We start from the raw sequence: 26,025 nt of genomic DNA, 5'->3' as shown, positions 1-26,025 counted from the left end.
ACCCCTGCTTGTGCTTGTTCTCTCTCTCTCAAACAAAATCTTTAAAACAAAAACAAAACAAAAATAGTACATCTCTGCTTAGTATACTATGTTACAAAAACAGACTGCCCATTAAGTCTCTCCAGCAACAATTTATTTCTTGCCCGTATTACCTGTCGATGATTGTTAATTATTTGTCACTTGGTCTACATGTCTTTCATTCCAGGATAAATAAGTAGCTTTTATCTAGGTAGCTTTTATTTGGGTGTTCCCTCATTCTCTGCTCTCCAGCCATATGGATTTCTTTATTTTCCTTGAACAAACCCAATGATTCATTCTCCAGAGCCTTTTCCTGTAACATTCAATTTTCCTGGCACACTTTATTATATACCATACAACACCATCTCATCATGTCCCAGTTAACTCATACTTAGTTAAATCTCAGCTGAAGTGTCAGTTACTTAGGGAAACTTTTACTGACCCCCAAGTCTGTCTGCTTATACTAATTCAAAGTGATCAGCCAGTAATTGAATTGATTATTAGAACAAAAATCAGTACTCTTTAGAGGATTGTAACACTCTTTAGAGGATTACAACAGCTCTATAGTTTATCATCCATAATGTCCAGTTTGTAATCAAAGTTCATAGTCATGCAAAGGAGGAAGAAAATGAAACTCAAGAAAAAAGAACAGCCAATAGATATCAACTCCAAGATGGTTCATAAATTGGACTTAGCAGAGAAAGTTTTTAAAGAAGCTATTATAAATATGCTGAAAAAATAATGCTTAAGGATTTAAAGGAAGACAAGACCTTAATGAATTAATAGATATGGAATATCAGAAAAAGAGGAAAGTGAAAAAGAAAACAAAATGGAAATCCTAGGTCTGATTTCCAATGAGAAATTCCTTGTATGAATGTGAGGGTGATCTGGTTGTGACATCTGTTACTCTATTGATCACTAGGCTTGATTTGGTTGATCTGGCTAGCTAGGCAGTGTCCTTTTCTTCCCTCACTGCTCTAAGTGCATCCCTCACAAAGCTGTGTGCCCTGTCGAAGAGGACGACCTTCCCCAGTAGTGGAGGACCATTCTTCTGTCAAGGGTATACAAGTAGCTATGCTCCCCTGCTAGAACTTCCAAATAATCTCTCAAGGTCCATTTGTAGGAGAATGTAGAGTAGTCAAGTTTCCAAGACTCCAGACACATCCAAATGAGGTGCTGCATGTGGCAGTCTGCCTTTCATTAAAAAGAAAGAAAGAAAAGAAAAGAAAAAGGAAAAAAGAAAAATTTCCTGTATGAACTTAATAGATTGGAGATAGCAGAATAAAGAGTACACATCAGTAGAAATCATCCAATCTAGGAAACACAGGAAAAAAAGATTGTAGGAAAATTAACAAAACCTCTGGGATCAGTGGGAAAATATCAGAGTCTTACATATGTATAATTGGAGTCCCAGAAGAGAAGAGTGACAATGATAGAAAGTATATTTGAAGATATAATGGATGGGATTTTCTAAAATTTGATCAAAAACATTGCTTTACTGATCTGAGGAACTCAGCTAGCGCCAAGCAGGATGAATTTAAAGAAAAACACACATAAAAGCGCAGCTGGGTGGCTCAGTTGGTTAAGCATCTGCCTTCAACTCAGGTCTTAATCCCAGCGTCCTGGGATCAAGTCCCCAGCTGAACTCCCTGCTCAGCAGGGAGTCTTCTTCTCCTTCTGCCCCTCCCCTACTTGTGCTCTCTCTTACAAATAAATAAATAAAATCTTTCTAAAAAGGAAAGAAAAACACACAGAGGCTTATCATAGCTAACCTGCTGAAAACCAAAAATAAAGAGAAATATTGGTAGGAGCCTATTTCAGATATTCCATGGCACCCATGTATTAGATGATTCACTGGAACTCACAGGACTCATAGGCAGTTATACCTGCTATATTCTATTACAGTGAAAGTATGTAAAGCTGGATCAGTAAAGGGAAAAAGATGCATCAGCTAAAATCAGAAGGCAACCAGGCATAAACTTTCATAGTTCTCCCTCCTGGTGGTAGCATAGGACACACTTTTTTCTCCTGCACGGAATTCTAGCAACACATAGGAAGTACTTGTCCCCAGCTCACCAAAACTGCCACAAAAAGAAATAGAAAATTTTAAATAGTTCTACATCTGTTAAAGAAATTGAATTCTTTGAGTAGGTAATGATGTTTTAGATAAGACCCAGAAAATACTAACCGTGAAAGAAAAAATATGACAAATTGGACTTCATCTTAATTAAAACCTTCTGCTATTTTAAAAAACACCATTGAGAAAATAAAAAGGCAAGTCACAAGCCAGGAGAAAATACTCACAAAATAGAATTCATTTTATATTAGGAACACTTAAAACTCAATAAGACATATAGCCCAATTAACGAAGTCAGCAACCTGAAAAAACACTTCACAAAAGAAGATAAATTATTGGCCAATAGGTACATGAAAAGATATGCAACATTAGTCATCATAGAACTGTAAACTAAAACAATGAAACACTAGAATAGTTAAAATTTTAAGACCAAATATTGAGGGAGATTAGAGGTATTGAAAATCTTACAGTTTATTGCTAGAAGTATAAAATGGTAGAGCCATTTTATAGTTTGGTACAGTTTTATAGTTTTATAGTTTGGTACAGTTGGCTGTAGGTGGTGTTGTGTATATGTATATAAAGTTAAAACATATTGTTACTATATGACCTAGGAATTCTACTCATAGGTGTTTCACCATACATAAAAATGTGTCCACAAGATTTGTATATAAATTTTTCCAGTTGCTATTGTTGCATAACTGTCACAAATTTGACATAAATAAAGCCATTTTGTCACACTCACAGATTCTATAATTAAGAATTTGAGGAAAGGCAGATGCAGATGGCTTTTCTCTTTTCCTCAATGTCTGTGGCTTTTGCTGAGAGGACTCAAAGGCTAGAGATGGCTGGGGGCTGGAATTACCTGAAGACTTGCTCATTCTTAAGTTTGTCTGCTGGTTGATGCTGACTGTTAGCTGGGATCCAGTAAGATTGTCAGCAGAGAATAGCTACATGTGGACTCTCCATGTAAGTTAGTCCTTGGGCATTTTCATAATACAGTGGATAGATTTCGAGAATGATGGTCCCCAAGAATCATGTGCAAACTGTATCACCTTGTATGACCTAGCCATAGTACCGAGCTTACTTACCCTCAAGGGGAGGTTACATTGATTCCACTTCTTGATGAAAGTTGTGTCCAAGTTATCTTTTAAGGAGATTGTGTTGTGGTTATCTTCAGAGAATACAATCTGCCACATGAATGTTTATAGTAGCTTGATTCATAATAGCCCCAAACCGAAAGTAATCCTTATGTCCATCAGCAGCTAAATAGGTAAAATTTTGTGGTATAGTCATGCAAGTCAGCAATGAGAAAGAACAAGCTGAAAGAACAAGTTGAGATACACTCAACAGCATGAATAAATCTCAAAAACAAGCTGAGAGGATGAAGCCAGAATCACATGTACATAGCGTATGATTCCATTTGTTTGAAGTTCTTGTGCATGCTGAGTAATCTATAATGATAGAAATCAAATCAGTAGTTCCTTGGGATAGGGGGTTGGAGGATTGACTGGAAAGGATGGATACATAGAACTGAACAGTTGTAATCTGTATATTTTATTATATATAAATTATACCTCAAAGTTGATTTTTAAAAACTAAAAAAAACTTGTAAGGGCAGTTAGGAATTAGAAATGAGTATACAACTCTTTTGGGGAGTTTTAATGTAAAAGAGGAACAGATATGTGAAAATAGCTGAAGAGGAAATGAGGTAGAGAGGGAGAAATTTAGGGAGAAGAGGCTTGGTAAAGTGATTTTGTTAGGTAGGCAAGAGAGGATGGTTGTAGTGCATTCTTCAAAGGCTTGGCCTCAGATAGGATCATAGACAATTCATTTAGTTAACAGAAGGGAAGATGGAGTGTAAAGATACAGATGCTTTTAGGTAAGTAGACATTTGAGAATTCATGGAAGTTCTCTTCTGATCAGTGAGGTAGGAATTAAGATTATCATCTGCGAGTAACAATGGGAAGAAGGTTTTAGAGTTTTGAGTATCTGGAAGAATGTATGAAACAATTAAGTAGGAGACTGGGAAAGTGAACAGACTCTAGGGAACTGCATGATTGCCAGGCAACATTAAGGGTATACTTAAGGTTCTTGGTCATAACTTTTTAAGTGTTGTTTTAGTTGTTTTTTCCACCTTGTTCAGCTGTATGGTTGCTGACGTGGACCATGTGGAGAGTTGCATTTCACCAGGGTTGTATTTTTGCCAAGGGAATAAAACAATTAAGGGCAAAGTAGTTGAAGGAGTACATTCAAAATGGTGATTAGAATTAACTAAAGAATTTGAAATGGGCAAGGAGAGAAAGGAGAATATTGGGAAGTGACATTATATCCTGGTATGGTCAAAAGTTTTTGGGGTCTGAGTGCATAAAAGGATGTATGGAAAAGATAGGAAAGGTCAGAGGTCAGCGGGGGGAAGACAATGGTTTCTCAAAGTATCTTTTGGGGACCTTTTGGGGGTCCCTAAAATCCTTTCGTGTAGTCTATAAGCTTAAAACTATTTTCATAATAGTAGGACTTTTATTTGTCTTCTCACTCCTATTAATGGGTATATAGTGCTTTCCAAAGGCTACATGGTAAGGGATGACTAATGGGATATATGCTTATAAGTTCTTGTGTTTTAAAAATTTGTTTTATTTTTGAATGTTGTAAATACCAATAGATATTAACCTACATAAATAAAAAGCTGTTTCAGAGCCTCAATAATTTTTAAAAAATAATTTTGTGAACAACTTTAGATTTATAGAAAAGTTGCAAGCATAGTATGGAGTAGTCCCATATATCTCACACCCCAGTTCAGTTTCTCTTAATGTCATTCAAAGAATGTGCATTTGTCATTACTAATTACATTGCTCTTGACTAAATTCCAGACTTTATTAGGATCTCACTAGTTTTTTCATTACTGTCTTTTTACTTCTAGGATCTAATCCAGGTTACCCTATTGTATTCAGTTGTTTTCATGTCACCTTAGTCTCTCTGGTCTATAAGAGTCTCACAGTCTTTTTCTGTGTTTGTTTGTTTTTTTGTTTAGGACCTTGTTACTTTTGAGGAATATGTATCAGATATTTTTGTAGAACATCCCTCAAATGTTTCTCTAATGTTTTCTCATTATTATACTTGGTTTATAGGTTTTTTGAAAGAATACCACAGGGGTAAAGTGCCCTTATCATCATATCAGGGGTACATAATATTCACATGACATCTCAGGTGAGGTGAATCTTGATCAAGTCAGTGTTTGCCAGATTTCTCCACTATAAAGTTACTATTTCCCCCTTTTGATACTCTATTCTTTGGAAACAAATCACTATGTCCAATCCATTTTCAGTAGGAAAACAGGGACTAAACCCTTCCTGGATATATCTTTTGGAATTCTTCTGAGAGGAGGACTTGTCTCTTGCTCTCTAACTTTTGTTTATTATTTCATTGTGAACTCATGTATGTTTATTTTATACTGTGGGTAATAATTCAGTTCTATGTTATTTGTTATGTTGCTCAAGTTATCCCAGCTTTGGCCATTGGATATTCTTTCAGGTTGGTTTAATATCTTAAAGTGTAAAATGGCCTTGACCAAGTGTTTGAGAATAGCTGGTATAGGTCATGATCATAGGATTGAATAGCTGAGGCAGGGAAGAAGACAATGTGGTTGGAAGAGATTTCTAGGAATTAAGAGTTTAGGGTGTGAGAAAATAACCAACAAGAATTCCAATTTCTATCTATCTATCTATCTATCTATCTGTCAGAGACAAAGGAAGAGAGCACAAGTAGGAGGGGCAGAGGGAGAAGGAGAGAGAAACTCAAGCAGACTCCTCACTGAGCGTAGAGCCCGACTTGGGGCTGGATCTCACGACCCTGAGATCATAACCCCAGCCAAAACAGGAATTGAGTGCTTAACCAGCTGTGCCACCCAGGCACCCCAATCACCAAGAATTTAAATAGGAGTAGTTTGAAAGACGGACAGTGAGCCAGAGTTAAAGTCATTTAGAAATGAAGGGGAGGTGATGGGGATTTGACTGATAGATGCAGCTTCATGAGTTCAAAGCAACGTTGGGTGGATGGTTTGAAAAGAGAGAGGAAGAATGATTTGAAAATGATAATAAGGAGAAAGAAAGAGACAGTTACTTTACCTCCAGGCTTAGTGGTTTCTTCCGGGGCTACCTGAGGAAAAGCAGTCACTCTGAGAAGATCACAGGGAAAACTGTCTTCAGAGAAGGACTGGGTTTCATATTAGAATAAGAAGAAAGAAAGAAGAAAGAAAGACATTCAGAGAATTGTTGAGGACACAGAGGATTTTACTGCTAATAGATTGTCAGTTTCAGAAAGCACAGTGAAAAAAACCTCCTTCCAGAATTTGAATGGGATAGGAGAGGAGGGTAAAACAGATGTGCAAGAGTTATGTAGATTAGTGTGTGAGGGCTGAGTGTAACCTGGGAGCTGTAGTGGTGTCCAACATAAACAGGGATCGGGGATGAAGGGAATGATGACTGGTCTTGTTAGACCTGAAGCAGATAGTTGTGGTAAGGCTGTGAAAGTTTCAAGAGTAGGGAGGTAGTTTGTTTGTTTGTTTGTTTGTTTTTTAGTTTTATTTATTTATTTTTCAATTTATTTATTTTCAGAAAAACTTTATTCATTATTTTTTCACCACACCCAGTGCTCCATGCAATACGTGCCCTCTATAATACCCACCACCTTGTACCCCAACCTCCCACCCCCCCCGCCACTTCAAACCCCTCAGACTGTTTTTCAGAGTCCATAGTCTCTCATGGTTCACCTCCCCTTCCAATTTACCCAAATTCCCTACTCCTCTCTAACGCCCCTTGTCCTCCATGCTATTTGTTATGTTCCATAAATAAGTGAAACCATATGATAATTGACTCTCTCTGCTTGACTTATTTCACTTAGCATAATCTCTTCCAGTCCTGTCCATGTTGCTACAAAAGTTGGGTATTCATCCTTTCTGATGGAGGCATAATACTCCATAGTGTATATGGACCACATCTTCCTTATCCATTCATCCGTTGAAGGGCATCTTGGTTCTTTCCATAGTTTGGCGACTGTGGCCATTCCTGCTATAAACATTGGGGTACAGATGGCCCTTCTTTTCACGACATCTGTATCTTTGGGGTAAATACCCAGGAGTGCAATTTCAGGGTCATAGGGAAGCTCTATTTTTAATTTCTTGAGGAATCTCCACACTGTTCTCCAAAGAGGCTGCACCAACTTGCATTCCCACCAACAGTGTAAGAGGGTTCCCCTTTCTCCACATCCTCTCCAACACATGTTGTTTCCTGTTCTGTTTATTTTGGCCATTCTAACTGGTGTAAGGTGATATCTCAATGTGGTTTTAATTTGAATCTCCCTGAGGGCTAATGATGATGAACATTTTTTCATGTGTCTGATAGCCATTTGTATGTCTTGATTGGAGAAGTGTCTGTTCATATCTTCTGCCCATTTTTTGATGTGTTTGCCTGTTTCGTGTGTGTTGAGTTTGAGGAGTTCATTATAGATCCTGGATATCAACCTTTTGTCTGTACTGTCATTTGCAAATATCTTCTCCCATTCCGTGGGTTGCCTCTTTGTTTTTTTGACTGTTTCCTTTGCTGTGCAGAAGCTTTTGATTTTGATGAAGTCCCAGAAGTTTATTTTCGCTTTTGTTTCCTTTGCCTTTGGAGACATATCTTGAAAGAAGTTGCTGTGGCTGATATCAAAGAGATTACTGCCTATGTTCTCCTCTAGGATTCTGATGGATTCCTGTCTCACGTTGAGGTCTTTTATCCATTTTTAGTTTATCTTTGTGTACGGTGTAAGAGAATGGTCGAGTTTCATTCTTCTACATATAGCTGTCCAGTTTTCCCAGCACCATTTATTGAAGAGACTGTCTTTTTTCCACTGTATATTTTTTCCTGTTTTGTCAAAAATTAATTGACCATAGAGTTGAGGGTCCATATCTGGGCTCTCTACTCTGTTCCACTGGTCTATGTGTCTGTTTTTATGCCAGTACCATGCTGTCTTGGTGATCACAGCTTTGTAATAAAGCTTGAAATCAGGTAAGGTGATGCCGCCAGATTTATTTTTGTTTTTCAACATTTCCTTAGCGATTCGGGGTCTCTTCTGATTCCATACAAATTTTAGGATTATTTGCTCCAGCTCTTTGAAGAATACTGGTGGAATTTTGATCGGAATGGCATTAAAAGTATAGATTGCTCTAGGCAGTATAGACATTTTAACAATGTTTATTCTTCCCATCCAAGAGCATGGAATGGTCTTCCATCTATTTGTGTCTTCTTCAATTTCTTTCATGAGTGTTCTGTAGTTCCTCAAGTACAGATCCTTTTCCTCTTTGGTTAGGTTTATTCCCAGGTATCTTATGGTTCTTGGTGCTATAGTAAATGGAATCGATTCTCTAATTTCCCTTTCTGTATTTTCATTGTTAGTGTATAAGAAAGCCACTGATTTCTGCACATTGACTTTGTATCCTGCCACGTTGCTGAATTGCTGTATGAGTTCTAGTAGTTTGGGGGTGGAGTCTTCTGGGTTTTCCATATAAAGAATCCTGTCATCTGCAAAGAGAGAGTTTGACTTCTTCATTGCCAATTTGGATACCTTTTATTTCTCTTTGTTGTCTGATTGCTGTTGCTAGGACTTCTAATACTATGTTGAACAAGAGTGGTGAAAGTGGGCATCCTTGTCTTGTTCCTGATCTCAATGGGAAGGCTGCAAGCTTTTTCCCATTGAGGATGATATTTGCTGTGGGTCTTTCATAGATAGATTTGATGAGGTTCAGGAATGTTCCCTCTATCCCTATACTTTGAAGCATTTTAATCAGGAACGGATGCTGGATTTTGTCAAATGCTTTTTCTGCATCAATTGAGAGGACCGTGTGGTTCTTCTCTCTTCTCATTAATTTGTTGTATCACATTGATTGATTTGCGAATGTTGAACCATCCTTGTAGCCCAGGGATGAATCCCACCTGATCATGGTGGATAATCTTTTTAATGTGCTGTTGGATCCTGTTGGCTAGGATCTTGTTGAGAATCTTAGCATCCATATTCATCAGTGATATTGGTCTGAAATTCAGGGTCCTTGCCTGGTTTGGGAATCAGGGTAATGCTGGCTTCATAGAAAGAGTCTGGAGGTTTTCCTTCTGCTTCAATTTTTTGAAACAGCTTCAGGAGAATAGGTGTTATTTCTTCTTTGAAGGTTTGGTAGAATTCCCCAGGGAATCCGTCAGGTCCTGGGCTCTTGTTTTTTGGGAGGTTTTTGATCACTGATTCAATGTCGTTATTAGATATCGGTCTATTCAAGTTGTCGATTTCTTCCTGGTTCAATTTTGGTAGTTTATATTTTTCCAGGAATGCATCCATTTCATCTAGGTTGCTAAGCTTATTGGCATATAACTGTTCATAATAACTTCTGATGATTGTTTCTACTTCCTTGGTATTAGTTGTGATCTCTCCCTTTTCATTCATAATTTTATGAATTTGGGCTTTCTCTCTTTTCTTTTGGATTAGTGTAGCCAGTGGCTTATCGATCTTATTGATTCTTTCAAAAAAACCAGCTTCTAGTTTCATTGATACGTTCTACTGTATCTCTGGTTTCTACCTCATTGATCTCAGCTCTAATCTTGATGATTTCCCTTCTTATGTGTGGAGTTGGTTTGATTTGTTGTTGATCCTCCAGTTCTTTAAGGTGTAGAGACAGCTGGTGTGTTCTGGATTTTTCAATTTTTTTGAGCGAGGCTTGGATGGCTATGTATTTTCCCCTTAGGACCGCCTTTGCTGTATCCCATAGGTTTTGGACCGAAGTGTCTTCATTCTCATTGGTTTCCATGAATTGTTTCAGTTCTTCTTTGATCTCCTGGTTGATCCAAGCATTCTTAAGCAAGGTGGTCTTTAGCTTCCAGGTGTTTGAGTTCCTTCTGAACTTCTCCTTGTGATTGAGCTCCAGTTTCAAAGCATTGTGATCTGAGAATATGCAGGGAATAATCTCAGTCTTTTGGTATCGGTTGAGTCCTGATTTGTGACCCAGTATGTGGTCTATTCTGGAGAAGGTTCCGTGTGCACTTGAGAAGAATGAGTATTCTGTTGTTTTAGGGTGGAATGTTCTGTATATATCTATGCGGTCCATCTGGTCCAATGTGTCATTCAATGCTCTTGTTTCTTTATTGATTTTCTGCTTCAATGATCTGTCTAATTCTGAAAGAGGCGTGTTAAGATCTCCTATGATTAGTGTATTCATATCAATATGACTCTTTATCTTGATTAACAGTTTTCTTAAGTAATTGGCTGCTCCCATATTGGGAGCATAGATATTTACAATTGTTAGATCATCTTGGTGGATAGTCCCTTTAAGGATTATGTAGTGTCCTTCTGTATCTCTGACTACAGTCTTTAGTTTGAAGTCCAATTTATCTGATATGAGAATCGCTACCCCAGCCTTCTTTTGAGGCCCATTGGCATGAAAGATGCTTCTCCATCCCTTCACTTTCAGTCTGCGTGTATCTTTAGGTTCAAAATGGGTCTCTTATAGACAACATATGGATGGGTCCTGTCGTTTTATCCAATCTGCCACCCTGTGCCGTTTTATGGGTGCATTTAGGCCATTCACATTGAGAGTGATTATTGATAGATACGTTTTTATTGACATCGAGTTACCTTTGAAGTCTTTCTTTCTGTAGACTGTCTCTATATTTCTGTTCAATGCTATTCTTGGGATTTTTCCTCTTTTATAGAACCCCCCTTAATATTTCCTGCAGTGTCGGCTTGGTGGTTGCATAGTCTTTTAAGCCTTGCCGGTCTTGGAAACTCTTTATCTCTCCATCCATTTTGAATGTCAGTCTTGCTGGATAAAGTATTCTTGGCTGCATGTACTTCTCATTTAGTGCCCTGAATATATCTTGCCAGCCTCTTCTGGCTTGCCAGGTCTCTGTGGACAGGTCTGACGTTGTTCTGATGGGCTTCCCTCTGTAAGTAAGGAGCCTCTTTGCCCTGGCGGCTTTCAAGAGATTATACCTACAATTATAATTCCTCAATTTGACTATCAGGTGTCGTGATGTTTTTTTGGAATGTATAATCTTGGGTGGAGACCGTTCAGCCTCTAGTACATGAGCGCTGGTTTCATTCGCGAGATTCGGAAAATTTTCATGAAGGACTTGTTCCACTATATCTTCTAGACTTCTTTCTTTCTCCTCCCCTTCAGGGATTCCAATAATTCTGACGTTGGAACGCTTCATGGCATCATTTATTTCCCTGATTCTGTTTTCGTGGTTTCTAAGCTGTTTGTTCCAGGCTTCCTCCTGATCCTTTCTCTCTGTTTGTCTTCCAGATCACTAATTCTATCTTCTGTCTCAGTTACTCTAGCTTTGAGAGAGTTTAGATTAGATTGGAACTCATTGAGAGCATTGTGAACCTCCTCCCTGGTAGATTTAAGCTCCGCCCTAACATTATGAACATCCTGTCTGGTCGGTTTCAGTTCGGCCCTAATCAATTCTGTTTGGTCATCCATGGCTTTCTCCAACCTAGCTATTGCCTGGATAATTGTTAGCCTGAATTCTCTTTCCGACATATTGTCTATGTTGATAGCCGTTAGCTCTGTTGCAGAAGGTCCATCCTCTGTATTTTTCTTCCGTTGGGCATTCCTCCTCCTAGTCATTTTGGTGGGAGATGACTAAACAGATGTAGCTGGATGTATCAACTCTGGTGCAGTCAAGGTGCACCCTGGAACACTTCTGAGCAATCAGGATTCCCCACCCAAACGAGAGACAAAAGAAAAGAAAAAGAAAAAAAAGGAAAAGAAGAAAAAGAAAAAGAAAAAAAAAGAAAAAAGAGAGAGAGAGAGAGACAGGAAAGAAAGAGAATATGAAAAAGAAGGTTCAGCCCAGATGGGCCCCAAGGTAAGATTTATGAAGTAGACAAACAAAAAGAGATAAAAAGACTGATACAAGTATATGGCAAGAGAAAAAATATATATATATGCAAATAAAGAAAGAACCTCGTCAAAAAGAACCACAAGTGTAAAATTTATATGCTATCAGGACAAACACAAAAAACACAGAAACACTGGTGGAAGAAGATGGGAGAGTTCTTATAAATTCTCAGTGTGTGCGAGGAAGATTGTTTTGATTCTTCCTGGATGTATCTTGATATCTTTGTTAAAGGACTCAACTTTCCTAAGATAAAGGGGATTAAAAATTGGTTTACCTATAGGGGTAGTATTGATTGGGGAAAGGGGATTACTTTGAAGTTAACTCTATATGAATATTAGAGGATAAAAATAAAAAGGAATATACTAAACTAAACTAAAATTTTAAAAAAAGGAATTCAAAAAATAAAAATGCAAAAGAAAAACATAGGTGTATGAATCAAAAAGTTCAGGTTAGAAAGGTATTATGGAATTTGATGTACTGTACAGCTTGCTGTGATGGTAAAAAGGTTAAAAAAATTACCTATGTGTAAAAAAAAAAAATATGAACCGGAATAGTGGAAACGAGTAAACAATACAAGTTTTCCTATGAAGTAGTGGTGGTTCTCTTGTAGTCTTTTTTTTTTTTCTTTCTTGGTTTGTTTTCTGGGGGAGGGGCCTGCCACGTGGGTTGTCAGTCAATGATGTTTTAGGGAGGTAGTTTTAAGCCTCTCTTTGAGCTCTGTGGAAGAAGGTAAAGAGGTACGGGCAGGGACAATTTTACTTGAGCTTGAATGCATGCTGAACAAGTGAGTATTCAGATTAACTCAGCTATGCAACTGAGGGCTCCCATATGATCTCTGTCAAGTGGAAGATAAGAGGCCTGGGGCTGTTACTATTGTATAATATACACACAGAAAAATGCACGAATCAGTGTGGAGTTTGGTGAATTTCCACCAAATGAACATACCATACCTGTGTAACCAGCCCCTACATCAAGAAGCATAACATTACTAGAACCCAAAAAGTAACTCCCTTAAGGGCAACCGTTATCCTAACTTTTAACACAGTTGATTAGTTTTGCTTGTTATTGAAGTGTATTAAAATGTAATTATAGGAAAAAATATTTTTCTGCCTCCTTTTCAACATTATGATATTAATATAATTATATTTTGATATAATAATATATATACACATAATTATATATAATTATATATCTTATTATTATCATTGTTGTGTAGAACTCCACATACAGTGTACCATAATTTATCTATTCTACTCTTGATGAATATTTGGTTTGCTTCTACTCTTAACTATTTACAAAACCTGCTGCTATGGAAATTCTTAAGCACATCTCCCAGAAAACATATGTTCACATTTCTATATGGTTTTTTTTTTATGGGTGGAATTGCTGGGTCAGTGGAACATAAATGTGTTCAAGTTTAGAAGATATTTGCCAAAGCATTTCCAAGATACTGTACCAGTTTATATCCACATTACCTTATATGAATATTCTGTTTGTTCTGTACCTTTGCCTTTCATTCTAGCCACACTTGCAAGAGTGTGTGTGTATGTGTGTGAGAGAGAGATATTTTATTGTGGATTTTAATTGACTAACAAAGTCGAACACCTTGTTTTTCCTATTGGGATTGTCTGTCTTTTTCTTAGTAATTTGAGTTCTGTATATATTTTGGATATGAAGCTCTTGTCAGACATATGAAATGCAGTATCTTTTCTGACCCTGTGGCTTTGCTTTTTCATTCTCTTAGTGGTAACTTTTGCTTAATAAAAGTTCTTCCTGTCTTATGATTAGTGCCTTTGTGCCTCTTGTTTAAGAAACCTTTGCCTACTCCAGGGTTATGAAGGTATTCTCTTACATTTTCTTCCAAATGGTTTATGTTTTACCTCTTTCACTTAAATCTGTGGATCCATGGAACTGGTTTTTGCACATCGTATGAACTAGTAGGTCATGGTTCTCTCCCCAATTTTTACCCTATGTTGCTGTCCATTGACTTAGCCTCATTTAATTTAAAGACTGTTCTTTCCCTACTGAATTGGTGTCACTTTTGTCATAAATCAGATGTAATTGTTTCTGGCAACTCTGTTTCTTTTTTTTTTTTTTTTTGCCCTTATGATAATACCAAACTGGCTTAACTACTACAATGTTCAGTAAGCTTTCTAGTAAACCTTGATATTCAGAAGTTCAAGTCCTATAGCTCTGTTGTTCTTGAGGATTGCTGTGACTATTTTTGATCCTTTGCAAATCCCTGTTGATTCCTTTTTTTTTTTTTTTAAGATTTTTAAAATTTATTTGACAGACAAAGATCACAAGTAGGCAGAGAGGCAGGCAGAGAGAGAGGAAGGGAAGAAGGGTCCCTGCTGAGCAGAGAGTCCAGTGCAGGGCTCCATCCCAGGACCCTGGGATCATGACCTGAGCCGAAGGCAGAGGCTTTAACCCACTGAGCCACCCAGGCACCCCCCTCTTGATTACTTTTAACCTTCTAAAAATTAGTTTCAATTTTAACTAGGGAGTTATTTTGAATTTTTGTAAAAATTTTATCTCCCCCAATTTTCTGTAATTTGATGTAGCATGGTTTTATTTGTGATAATTTTCTGCCCTACTAGATAAACATTGGATAAATTTTTTAAAACCCTTATTTGCATTTATATTTACTTTGCTTCATTTTGCTTCACAAATAAATATTAATATAACAAGAGAAAAGTAAGTAGATCCAGGGGCAGGATCTACCTGATGGATGGCTTAGTTGGTTAAGTGCCTGACTGGCTCAGGTCATGATCTCAGGACACTGGGATCAAGCCCTGCATCAGGCTCCGCTTAACCTGGGAGTCTGTCCCTCTCCCTCTGCTTCTACTTACCAACTCTGCCCCCACCACCTCATGCACGCTCTCAAATAAATAAAATTTTTTTAAAAAAGTAGATCCATGCGGAAAGAAAATAAGAGTAGGCGTATAATATGGAACAAGAAAAAGGATTAACTCAGGCCTGCTTTTTTGTGTACAGAATTAGGGCAGAAACTGTGACTCCCACTTTATTAGAATCAAAGTAAAGAGAATCTGTTATGAGAGTCACAGTATCCATATGTAAAAGCAAACCAGTTACTTTAAAGGAGAGTTTTTCCTGGTAGTGAAAACTGAAGATGTGGATTTTCTCTTCTTTTGCATTTTAAAGGTGGTAACGTGATCTAGCAGGATTTTTGGTAACATTTGGGACACAATTCCAAAGCCCAGTTTATTCGAGTGGATAGTTCTATAAAATCAGTAGTATGGTACATACATGTATTTTTTGATAGTTTGACTTGACCCGAGGATAAAATTTGGATTAAAAAATAAATGGGCTATTTTTGCTCTAAAAAAATAACATGCATATCTCTCAGTTCCTAATGAATGAATGAATGTGTATGTTTACACATTGTGTATGTATATGTATACACATATTTTTAACTATGGTTTTATTTTTTTCTCTATTTTTTTAAACTATGTTTTTAATGGGAATTAGACAATAGAAACTTTTTATTTTCTTAGGCAAGAACCTATGTTGTTCATTAAAGCATGTCTGTATGCTTTGGTAGACAGCTGAGCAGAGGCTATGTGAGTTGATATTCCTCAATATTAATATTGCATAGTATTGGGTGCCTAGGTGGTTCAGTGGGTTAAAGCCTCTGCCTTTGGCTCAGGTTGTCAGGACTCTGGTTGTCAGAGTCCTGGGATCAAGCCCCGAGTCCAGCTCTCTGCTCAGCAGGGCGCCTGCTTCTCTGTCTCTCTCTGCCTGTCTCTACCTACTTGTGATCTTTGTCTATCAAATAAATAAATAAAATCTTAAAAAAAATAATATTGCATAGTATTAAAACTTTATTGCCAGGTACTTAAATAAGTGCTTTTATTTGTACTTTTTAATTTAATCCTAACAATAACCCCTTGAAAGTAGGTGCTGTGGCTATCTGTATTTCACAGATGAAAAAAGTAAGGTAAAAAAGTTGCCTAAGGTTGTACTACAAATAAGTAATAGAATCAGGATTCTGTTTCTGGCAATTATGTCTCTCTTTCTACTACACTATAAGGCTGATGAAAATTAAGAAGCCTCTAATGCAGGATTTGTGCTTGAGTTAGGAGGTTAGGAAATTCAGATAGAGCTAAGGTTTTCCTTCAAGAAACAGTTTTTAGGTCTACTCTCCTACAGATGGGTGAAGAAAACTACTTTGTACATTCACAGAAGTTTTGCTTGAGATAAGTTTGTTTTGCATTTTCTTTAGCTTCCTTTTCTCCTCATTTTTACCTAGCTAAATCCCACTGTTCTGAATAGCTATTGTTGAATATGATTATTATCTTGAATATTATCACTTTTATTCTTATTTTATGATTATTAAGCTTTCAGGGAACCAAGTGGCTTGTCTAAAGAGATTATAAAGAATCAAAATATAAGCAAATGGAATTATTTAAATGCTTCCTATAAAGTCAATTTTGCAGCATGTCTTTTTATATTTTTACAATTTTAAAATATTTTCTGAAGATGCATGATATTTTGGAATTATTTCATTGAAACAAGGGAAGTGTTTAGTATGCTTTGCAGCTGGCGTTCCTAAAAGCTGAATGAAAACTGCAGAACCAATTTCATTATGTTATTTATACTTTTATTAAAATTCTTGTGTTTGAATGCTTGTTTATTCACACTGTTTTGAAATGAGCCTAGTAATTTATGTTTGAAACTGCTTTAATTTCACAAATAAGAAGTAACTAAATTTTAAAGGACTAGTTCTATTCATAGTAATCTGACTTTAACATATGTTCAAAATTTTAACATTTCTTTATGTTAACTTTCAGGTCGAAGGTCTAGAACAGATGTGGAAAGATGTTCACTTCAGAGAAAGGGGCTGTGGAGGAATGGTTGTCAGAGTTTAAGGTAATATTTACTGTTTCAGTATAATAATTATATTCCAGAGAAGTTTTGTTTGGGATTTAAATCCCAGTGGCTGTTTTTAAATTTTTATTTTACTTTTTATAATTTTTATTTTTTATGACTGAAAGTCTAAGTATCTATGGAAGCAGAAATATGTTCCAACAAATCTTAATAAGGAATTTTTACACATAGTAATTCTTTCCAGGAAATAAATTCCTTTTTCTCCCAAGTGGTTAAAAGAGTTTGCTTTCTCCTTTTCATAGCAACTTCACAAAGAATGGTTAAAGTTTCTGAATGTTAATGTTACCCCCTCCAACCATCAAAGATTCAGTGTTAAAATGTTTCTCCCAGTTTGGAGGGGTACAGGAATGGGTATGATCAACAATGGGGAGAAGATGGGAAGATATTTACCCACCTTTCTACCAATGGATCCTTCTCTAGGTGGCTAACTTTTGTTTTATTTTCTTATGAAATTTTCTGTATAATAGCTAAAATTGTGGGTTTTGTTTTTTGTTTTTTGTTTGGTTGTTTGTTTTTTGCTGGGGTGTGGTGCAGAGGGAAAGGGAAGGAGAGAGAGAAAGAGAACGTTAAGCAGGCTCCACATCCAGTGCAAAGCCTGGTAGGGAGCTCTATTTCACAACCCTGAGATCATGACTGAGCCAATATCAAGAGTTGAACCCTTAACCAACTGAACCACCCAGGAACCCCTCAAATTATATTCTTTGACCAGTAAATTACCTTCTCCTTGTCCTTTAGATCTTGTTACACATAATTATGTAAACTTCATGATCCTAAACCATAGGAATGAAGGGTTTGGGCTGTAACTGTCAACTTTTTTGTCCAGCCTAATCAGTCCATGACTTTCAAGGACAAATGTATAGCATGACTTTGAAAAAGTCAGACTTACTGGCCTGTTTCAAAGAGGGAGCCTACAACAGGCACTATATCAGTATTTCACCAAACAGAAGAAAAGATAAAATCATGGGATTTGGAGGAAAGGTGAAGTTTAGATGAAAGTTAAATGAAGCAATATTTTTATGGGCTTGATCAAAACAAAGCAGAGCTGTATGTAATGGAGTCAAAATCTGGTGTGGACTTCAAAGTGGACCCAGGGTCATGTTGCCTTGGAAACTACAAAATTAACATCTATGTGGAATGTTATGCTCAGAAACCCCTTATCTGAAGCTCTGGCTCTGTACCTTGGTTGAAAATCAAACCTGCTTCTCTGTGTCAAGGTGACTTAGATCCTCCAGGCAAAAGTGGGATATTTAATTCTTACTGATTCATGTTTATACAGCCACGGTTTTGATATCTATGATTTTAGATAACAAGCCTTCTCAGTGAATAAGAATATAGTTAATCACTCAAAAAGGGAGGTTGTTATGAAACTTAAGCTGCAGTGTGTCCTTGAGAGAAGCAATGTTTCCTGTTAATTTTGCAGCTTGCCTTATCAGTCATTATTATCTTATCCTGACAAATGCCTGGGCATATTTTCACTTTGTCAGTTATTATAGTCATGAGTTGAGTATCCTTCTACAGATCCTCTAAGTCATCATAAGTGATGTAGAATCTTATAAAAGTGCACTGTATAGTGCCTTCTACATATTTTAATAATTTGATTAAACATTCTGCGTATGTTGTTTTTCTAAGTGTTTGAGTTGTTGTGAAGTCTTTTTTTGCTTCTGGAGTGTTTAACATGGTTCATTATATCATGATTTTTAAAAAATATATTTATTTATTTGAGAGAGAGAGAGCACAAAAGGGGAGAGGAGCAGAGGGAGAAGCAGACTCCTCACTGAGCAAGGAGCCAGACATGGGGCTTGATCCTAGGACCCTGGAATCATGATCTGAGCCAAAGGCTGATGCTTAACTGATTGAGCCACCCAGATACCGCATGATGATTTTTTTGACAGGTTGATGGAAATTGTCAAGTTTAAGAGTTGAGTACTACTTCTAGGGCATTCTTATGTTTAATAGTGAAGTGAAATTTGCAAAAACAAATATAGCCAGCCCATTAGCTGTTTTTCAGTATGGGAGTTGTGGAAAGGGGGCATGTTAAGGATGGGGGAAGGCTCAACTATTAAGGCAAATAATCGAAAATCATGACTGATCCCCTTACCTTCCTGTTTATTCCCTTGCTCTCCTAGCTTGGATATGTAGCACTCTAACAAGTGTAGCAGTGAAGGGTAAGGGGACAGTGCAGTAAGTAGTATAGACAAACAGCATGCCTAGTGTTTGAGGAAGTGAATAGTTGGAGCAGAGGGTTGCAGAGGTGACATGCAGAAGACTCAGCCAGACTGGTTACATTGGTAGGTTGGTTACTTTGAGTAAATAAGTAAATACATGGAGGATGATAATGGGAGTTAGTTTCTCTATGTCTGAGAAAAGAATTAGAAACATGGAATGAGGAAATTCAAGAAAGAACGCTAAGGTGTTAGCTTAGAATTGAAAGAATCAGTATGAACTCATGGATCTAAATATGTATATGATAAATTTATACATGTAAAACCGTACATAAAGGCATCCATGTATTTCCCACCTTTATTCACTGGGAGGGCCAAGAAACAATGACACCCTGGTAGTAATGAGTACACCATGCACCCAGATCTTGTATTCTAAATCCTGTCTTCCACTAAAAGAAACTAGGATGTGAATAAAGTATTATCTGAATAATATTTTAGCAATATAACATATATTATGTGGGTAGCACTATTTTACCAAAATTTTTATGAGTTTAATTCAAACTTTTCCATTGGAAGAAGGGGAGTAAAATCCTGGGCCCCATGAATTAAAAAAATAATTTTCCTCTGGCTCCTCCAAGATTAAATTTACCCAATTTTCTTTTCTTTCTTTCTTTTTTTTCTTTTTTTTTAGAGATCTTATTTATTTATTTGGCAGAGAGAGCATGAGCTGGAGGGAGGGGCAAAAGGAGAGGGAAAAGCAGGCTTCCTGATGAGCAGGAAACCCATCCCGGGGCTTGATGCCAGGACACTGGGATCATGACCTGAGCCAAAGGCAGACGCTTATCTGACCAAGCCACACAGACACCCCCAAATTTGGCCAATTTCCAATCAATTTAATATAATGAATGTTTTAAATTTACATTATAGCTAAAGAGAAGGTACTTTCTATTCGTTGTTTAATTTGGTAAGTGTTCCTGAAAATTATTTTGAGTGTATTCTGAATTCTGTTAATATGTATTGAATTCAGCTCTGTTTATGTTTGATAAAGAGATTAAGCTTATCAGGCAAATCAGCAGTATATTAAAGGTAATAGAAAGTAGAGAAGTGTTGAAAACATATTTTAAGTACTTTTTAAATTAGAGTGTCTTATCTTTTGAGATGATTTGTGATGTTAGTTACAAGTTTTGGTTAAAATATTTAAGAAGGGAAGTTTGGATATATATACACACACACATATACACATAATAGAGAGAGAGAGAGAGGTTGAGGGAGAGAAGAGTGGAGAAACCTCTGTTTGGTTATTTAATTTGATAACCATGATACTATTAAAGATATAAGATGATCAGATTGATGAAGTAGTCCAAACACATAGGTACTCAGAAGCCTTTTGATGTAATCATTATTATTCTGCTAGGTGGTTTTATGGTGTTGGAAAAATCACATTAACTTTTTTATGTTTCAATATCCTCATCAGAAAGAGTGAAGTGGGCGGTCTGTGAAGATGATTTTAGTTCTACATTGTTCTATGGTCACAGTCTGAACTTCCAGCCCTATATTCCCCATGCTCACAAATGCACAAGGACAACACAATTTGTTTTGTGCAATTTTTTATTCTTTTTTTGCCTTTGGAAAAACTACTCATACCAACTCTAGCTATGGGCCCTCATTAAATATTCTCTTTGTATACCAACAAAGTGATTAGACTTGAGACTTCATTATTTTAGTATTTCATTAATAGTTCAGTTTCCCTTTTTTTTCAAGATTTTTTTCAGGATTTATTTATGTTAGAGAGAGAGTGAGCACAAGTTGGGGGAGGGGCAGAGGGGGAAAGACAGAAGCAGAATCTGGCTGAACAGGGAGCCCCTTGAGAGCTAGACTCTAGGACCCTGAGATCATGACCGGAGTCGAAAACCAAGAGTTGGTTGCTCAACTCAGCCAAGTGCCCCTAGATTTTATTTATTTATTCATTTGAGAGAGAGAGAGAGAGAGTACACCCACATGCATGAATGGGGGGAGTGGTGGGGAGAGGAAGAGGGAGAGAGAGAACCTCTCAAGCCAACTTCACTAGAGTGCAGGGCTGAAAGAGGGACTTAATCCCAGGACCCTGAGATCATGACATGATGCTCAACCAACTGGGCCACCCAGGCTCCCCTCAGAGTCTATCTTTTTAAAGATGTATTTGTAAAGTATTATCTTTCAGATTGTATTGTGTTTTTCTTAATGTTATGTGTAGATTTATCTAGCAGACTTCTAGACTCCTAATTTTTTCAATTTTCTGGTAGTCACTGAATCTTAAAATCTAATATATGTATAATGTTGAATCGAGTTGTTTTATTTATTGGCTCTCCGTCGTCTGTCTTCATTAATTCTCTTCCACCCAACCCATATCACCTCCTTACAGTTTTAAAAAACCATCTGCCAAATGATACTTTAGTATGAAGCATCTGTCTTCTTCAAATTTTGCCAAGACTAATTTCCCATTATTTAATTTTATTTATTTATTTTTTGTCTCCAGTTCTGCCTTCTGAAAAGTGAGCAAGCTTAGGTGGTATTTAAGAAGGCCAGTCAGGGGTGCCTGGGTGGCTCAGTGGGCTAAAGCCTCTGCCTTCGGCTCAGGTCATGATCCCAGGGTCCTGGGATTGACCCCGCATCAGGCTTTCTGTTCAGCGGGGAGCCTGCTTCCCCCTCTGTCTCTGCCTGCCTCTCTGCCTACTTGTGATCTTTGTCTGTCAAATAAATAAATAATCTTTAAGAAGACCAGTACCTTTGAACTAGTACAGTGCAGTGCAAGAAAATATAAAGGTTTGCTGTAATAGTATTTAAATCCATTGGGCCCTGTCAGATCTTAAGTTTTTCAAAGCACTCTTCATAAACACAGCAATTATATTTTCTCCTTCTTTAGACAAAAAATGGCTTTTCCACATTTACAGAATGAAATAATGACAGAATTGTGCACTAATTTTTAGAAGACCCTTCCTCATATTTAGCAGCGTAGTGTCCTAGGCCCAGGGTATTTTCTGGGGTTTGTCAGAGAAGAGCTATTCTTTTGCCTTCAGCTGTTTCACAGAAAATATTTTACCTCATGAGGGTTGATTGGTACATAAACTGAAAATTGTAATTCACATTTTTAAAAAGATTTTATTTATTTATGTGTGAGAGAGAGACAGACAGACGGAAATAGTGACAGATAGTGAGAGGAAAGATTGAAGGAGGCTTCCCGCTGAGCAGGGAGCCCAACATGGGGCTCCATCTTAGGACCCTGGGATTATTACCTGAGCTGAAGGCAGATGCTTAACCAACTTAGCCATCCAGGCACCCCTGCAATTCACATTTTTAATGAATGTTACAGTTTTAGCCTAGATAGTATATGTAATATTTTAATAATCTTTCTATTCACTAATTTTTTTAAAGATTTATATTTCAGTTCACTAAGTTTAAAATTTTATATTTAGACACACACACACACACGTATATTTCATATATATAACTCAGGTTCATTTCCATTTAGGGAGTTAAAAATCTGTTGTTTATTTGGCCGTTATTCCCTTTTATATAAATTCCCCTAGTATTAGGTTACTCTTGATCAAATAACGGAAATGAAATGTTGCCTGGAGATCTTTTGTTACATGCTTTTGAAATATTGAAGAATGCCCTAATCTCCTCTTTATGTAAGCAGTTGCAGTGAAACTTTTTTTTACTCTGGAGAATGGTGGAAGGTTTCCAGATAGTTCACATTTACTTACCATTCTGGTAAACAAAATATCTTATTGACTTAAAAAAAGAATCTATTCAATTATATATCTTAAAATGAAATGTGACCTATTTTTAAAGAATCTACTGAAGTGTAAACAGTAGCAGTGTTTGTTTCTCATTCTGCTCATCTCTATTGAATCCCTTCAGCAAAGGTTTGAGTATGAGGGCTTATTCTGAGTGCCATAGATGGAGAGATTATAAAATAGTTCTTGCCTTTAAGGAGCTCATGGTAAAATAAGAATGAATCATATATCCTTAGTATAAACATTTATGCTGTTGAATTTTCTGTGTCTGTTTATGCACACGTACACCTATATACATTAACCATAACTGTTTTAAATTACAAAATACTAGGAGATGGGACATGTAAGAAATAGTGTGTATCTTGGAATGACTCTTAGCAATATCTTGAGACATTATATCTACTGCAGGGTTAATATTTATTGATTGATTGAAGTAATTTGCATGAGAAAAAATAATGACTTGGAGACAGATATTAAGGAAGGGACATACTCTAGAAAGGTAGGTTTTTGTCATTTGTTATGATGAAGTGTTTTGTTTTGTTTGTTTTGTTTTGTTTTCAGATTTCCCTACTCCTTATACCCAAAACTATCTGACTGGAGTTTTATCTCTTCCCATTCCTTTCTGGTTGTGGTGTCTTTTCTGAATGAATGGTACTGGCAAGCTGTAATTAGTTGTCCATATTTTAAATGGCATTAGGAAAATTAGTTTGCTGGTAGTGTGGCTATCTTTTTCTCCAATTCTGAGAAGTCTACAAATTTGCCCCCAATTCCTAACTTAATAGTCACTATATGTAACTCAGGAGTTACTTTGATAGATGATCTGTGGCCTTAAGGTTTGAAACATTATTCAATCCTTATACAACATGTTTATTAAGAAATAGGATCAATACACTAGTGAGATTTGTAACTTCTATAATGCTACCAAAAATGTATCTTGGCTTTACATATGTTTTGTATCCTACTTCTAACCTGAGACTGTGATCAAAGATGAAATGTTAATGTTAATTTATATCCCTGTTCATGATAAGAAAATTAAATATATTTTTGTTGAGGTATAATTCACATGACATAAAATCCATTGTTTCAGAGGGAAAATATAGTGGTTTTTGGTATAGTTACAATGTTGTGCAAATAACACCAGGATCTAATTCCATCACACCAAAAAAAACCTCTATGCCTATTAGTCACCCACAATTCCTCCTCTCCCTCAGTCTCTGGCAATAATTAATCTACTTTCTTTTTATGAGTTTCCTTATTCTGGATATTTCATAAAAATAAAATCTTTTTTTCTTAAAATTTGTTTAGACACTTCCAGAAACATCTTTATCAAATTATGCCACAAATTTGAAAGACAAGAGTTCTTTAGTTTCATCTCTGTATAAAGTTATCCAGGAGCCACAAAGTGAGGTAAGTACTTTTACAGTTTATTGTGCTAGTAGCATTCAGTTGGTTGATTTTTAATTTTTTATTGTGAAATATAACACATATATAAAAGAGTAAGAAAAAGTATATGTTTAAAGAACTTTGGTATATATTATGGATTGTTTATCTGATTACATTTGAGAAATGGGGTGGTGGGGGGGTTAAGAGTAGAATACTATATGTTCAAAAAATACTAGAGTAGTATGGTTTCACTTATTTGTGGAGCATAACGAATAGCATGGAGGACATGGGGAGATAGAGAGGAGAAGGGAGTTGGGGGAAATTGGAAGGGGAGGTGAAGCATGAGAGACTATGGACTCTGAAAAACAATCTGAGTGTTTTGAAGGGGCAGGGCGTGGGAGGTCGGGGTACCAGGTGGTGGGTATTATAGAGGGCACTGGATTGCATGGAGCACTGGGTGTGGTACAAAAATAATGAATACTGTTATGCTGAAAATAAAAAATGAATTAAAAAAATAGTAGAGTAAAAAAAAAGAACTATAATAAAATGAACTTCACTGTACCATCTCCTAGGCCAAGAAATAGAATTATTACCATATTCTAAAAACCATCTCTGAACATGTTCCTTCTCTTCCTTTATCCTTTTGTGTGTCTGTTTATCTATCCATCTTGTTAGAAGTAGCCTAGACAGTCAGGGCCATTATATGTATTGATTGATTCAACAAATATTTGTTTGCTCATTATGAGCCAGCTTCAATGCTAGGCAATAGAAAGTCAAAGATAAGTAACACATGGTCTTGATCCTGAAAGAAGAAAGGGAAAGAAAATAAGTAAATACATACATTCAAGGCAATGCCTAGATGGATATGCACAATTCCAGGTATGCAAGGTGAGAGGACATTCCAAACTGTTGGGTTAGTGTATGGAGGCCTGAGAAAATGCAAAAATATTTAAGGAATGGCAAGCAGTTTGGCCCAGCTGGTGTTTCTCTGTCCTTCTTTTCTCTTACCCCCATCTTCTTTTCTTTTTTTTAGAAAGAAAATATAGTTTGAAGGTGATAAAATGATCGATACTCCAGATTCTGGTGCTTACATACCCCATCATTCACAGTAGAAATAGAAAAGGGTTGGAAATACTGTGGAAAATAAACGGCATGGTACTTAGAAAAAAAGCGAATAGGCTAACGCAATAGATAACAAGAGAGTAAGACTGGTACTGAAGCTGGAAGGATTAGTTTAGGCTGTAACCATGGTGAGTCTTGAATTCCTTCATAAGCAGTTTAGACTTTTTTTGCACTGAAGGCATGAGTTGGTCAGATTATTGTTTCAGGAAGTTGGCTATGTGGAGGATAGATTGGAGAATAGAAAATTGAAAGCAGCAGATGCTGGGACAATAGCCCAGGAGGGAGCTGTTGAGAATGGAAAGAAGTGGAGTAGAGGGGAGGGATATGAGGTATGTAGTTTTTGTTTGTTTGTTTGGTTGGTTTTTTTGCTTTTTGGTTTTTTGGGGTTTTTGGTACCTTAGTTTGGTAGATCACATGGCAGCTCTAACACCACTAATGTTATCATTCATTGGTAAAATAACTTATACCCTTAGTCTGGTCCTGTGTAGATCTATGTGCCTTTTGGATGAAGCTCTCAAAGCTTCTCAAAGCTTTGGAAAGGATTCTGGAAAAACCAAGCTTCTGATTATGCTATAAACTACATCATGACTTTTGCAGGCTGAAGAAAAGATTGGGGATGAAATTGACAAGCCCCAAACTTTACCTGGAATCACTGA

The 26,025-nt window shown here is 36.7% G+C and overlaps 1 protein-coding gene across 5 annotated transcripts in view; it reads left to right on the top strand.

Annotated features, from left to right (window-relative positions):
• The window catches only part of FAM126A (family with sequence similarity 126 member A), a 104,301-nt gene that overhangs the window by 37,383 nt on the left and 40,893 nt on the right, over positions 1 to 26,025 (top strand). For all 5 annotated transcript variants that reach the window (XM_044246204.1, XM_044246201.1, XM_044246202.1 and 2 more), the window contains exons 2-3: positions 16,830 to 16,908; positions 24,170 to 24,271. In XM_044246204.1, coding sequence (XP_044102139.1) covers positions 16,858 to 16,908; positions 24,170 to 24,271 — 153 coding nt within the window. In that variant the 5' untranslated portion in view covers positions 16,830 to 16,857. The remainder of the gene's footprint in view (positions 1 to 16,829; positions 16,909 to 24,169; positions 24,272 to 26,025) is intronic.

This window comes from Neovison vison, chromosome 4 (genome assembly GCF_020171115.1).
Source record: "Neovison vison isolate M4711 chromosome 4, ASM_NN_V1, whole genome shotgun sequence".
Taxonomy (NCBI): Eukaryota; Metazoa; Chordata; class Mammalia; order Carnivora; family Mustelidae; genus Neogale; species Neogale vison.
Note: the sequence above shows the minus strand (reverse complement) of the source record. Positions and strands in the feature narration are given on the sequence as shown.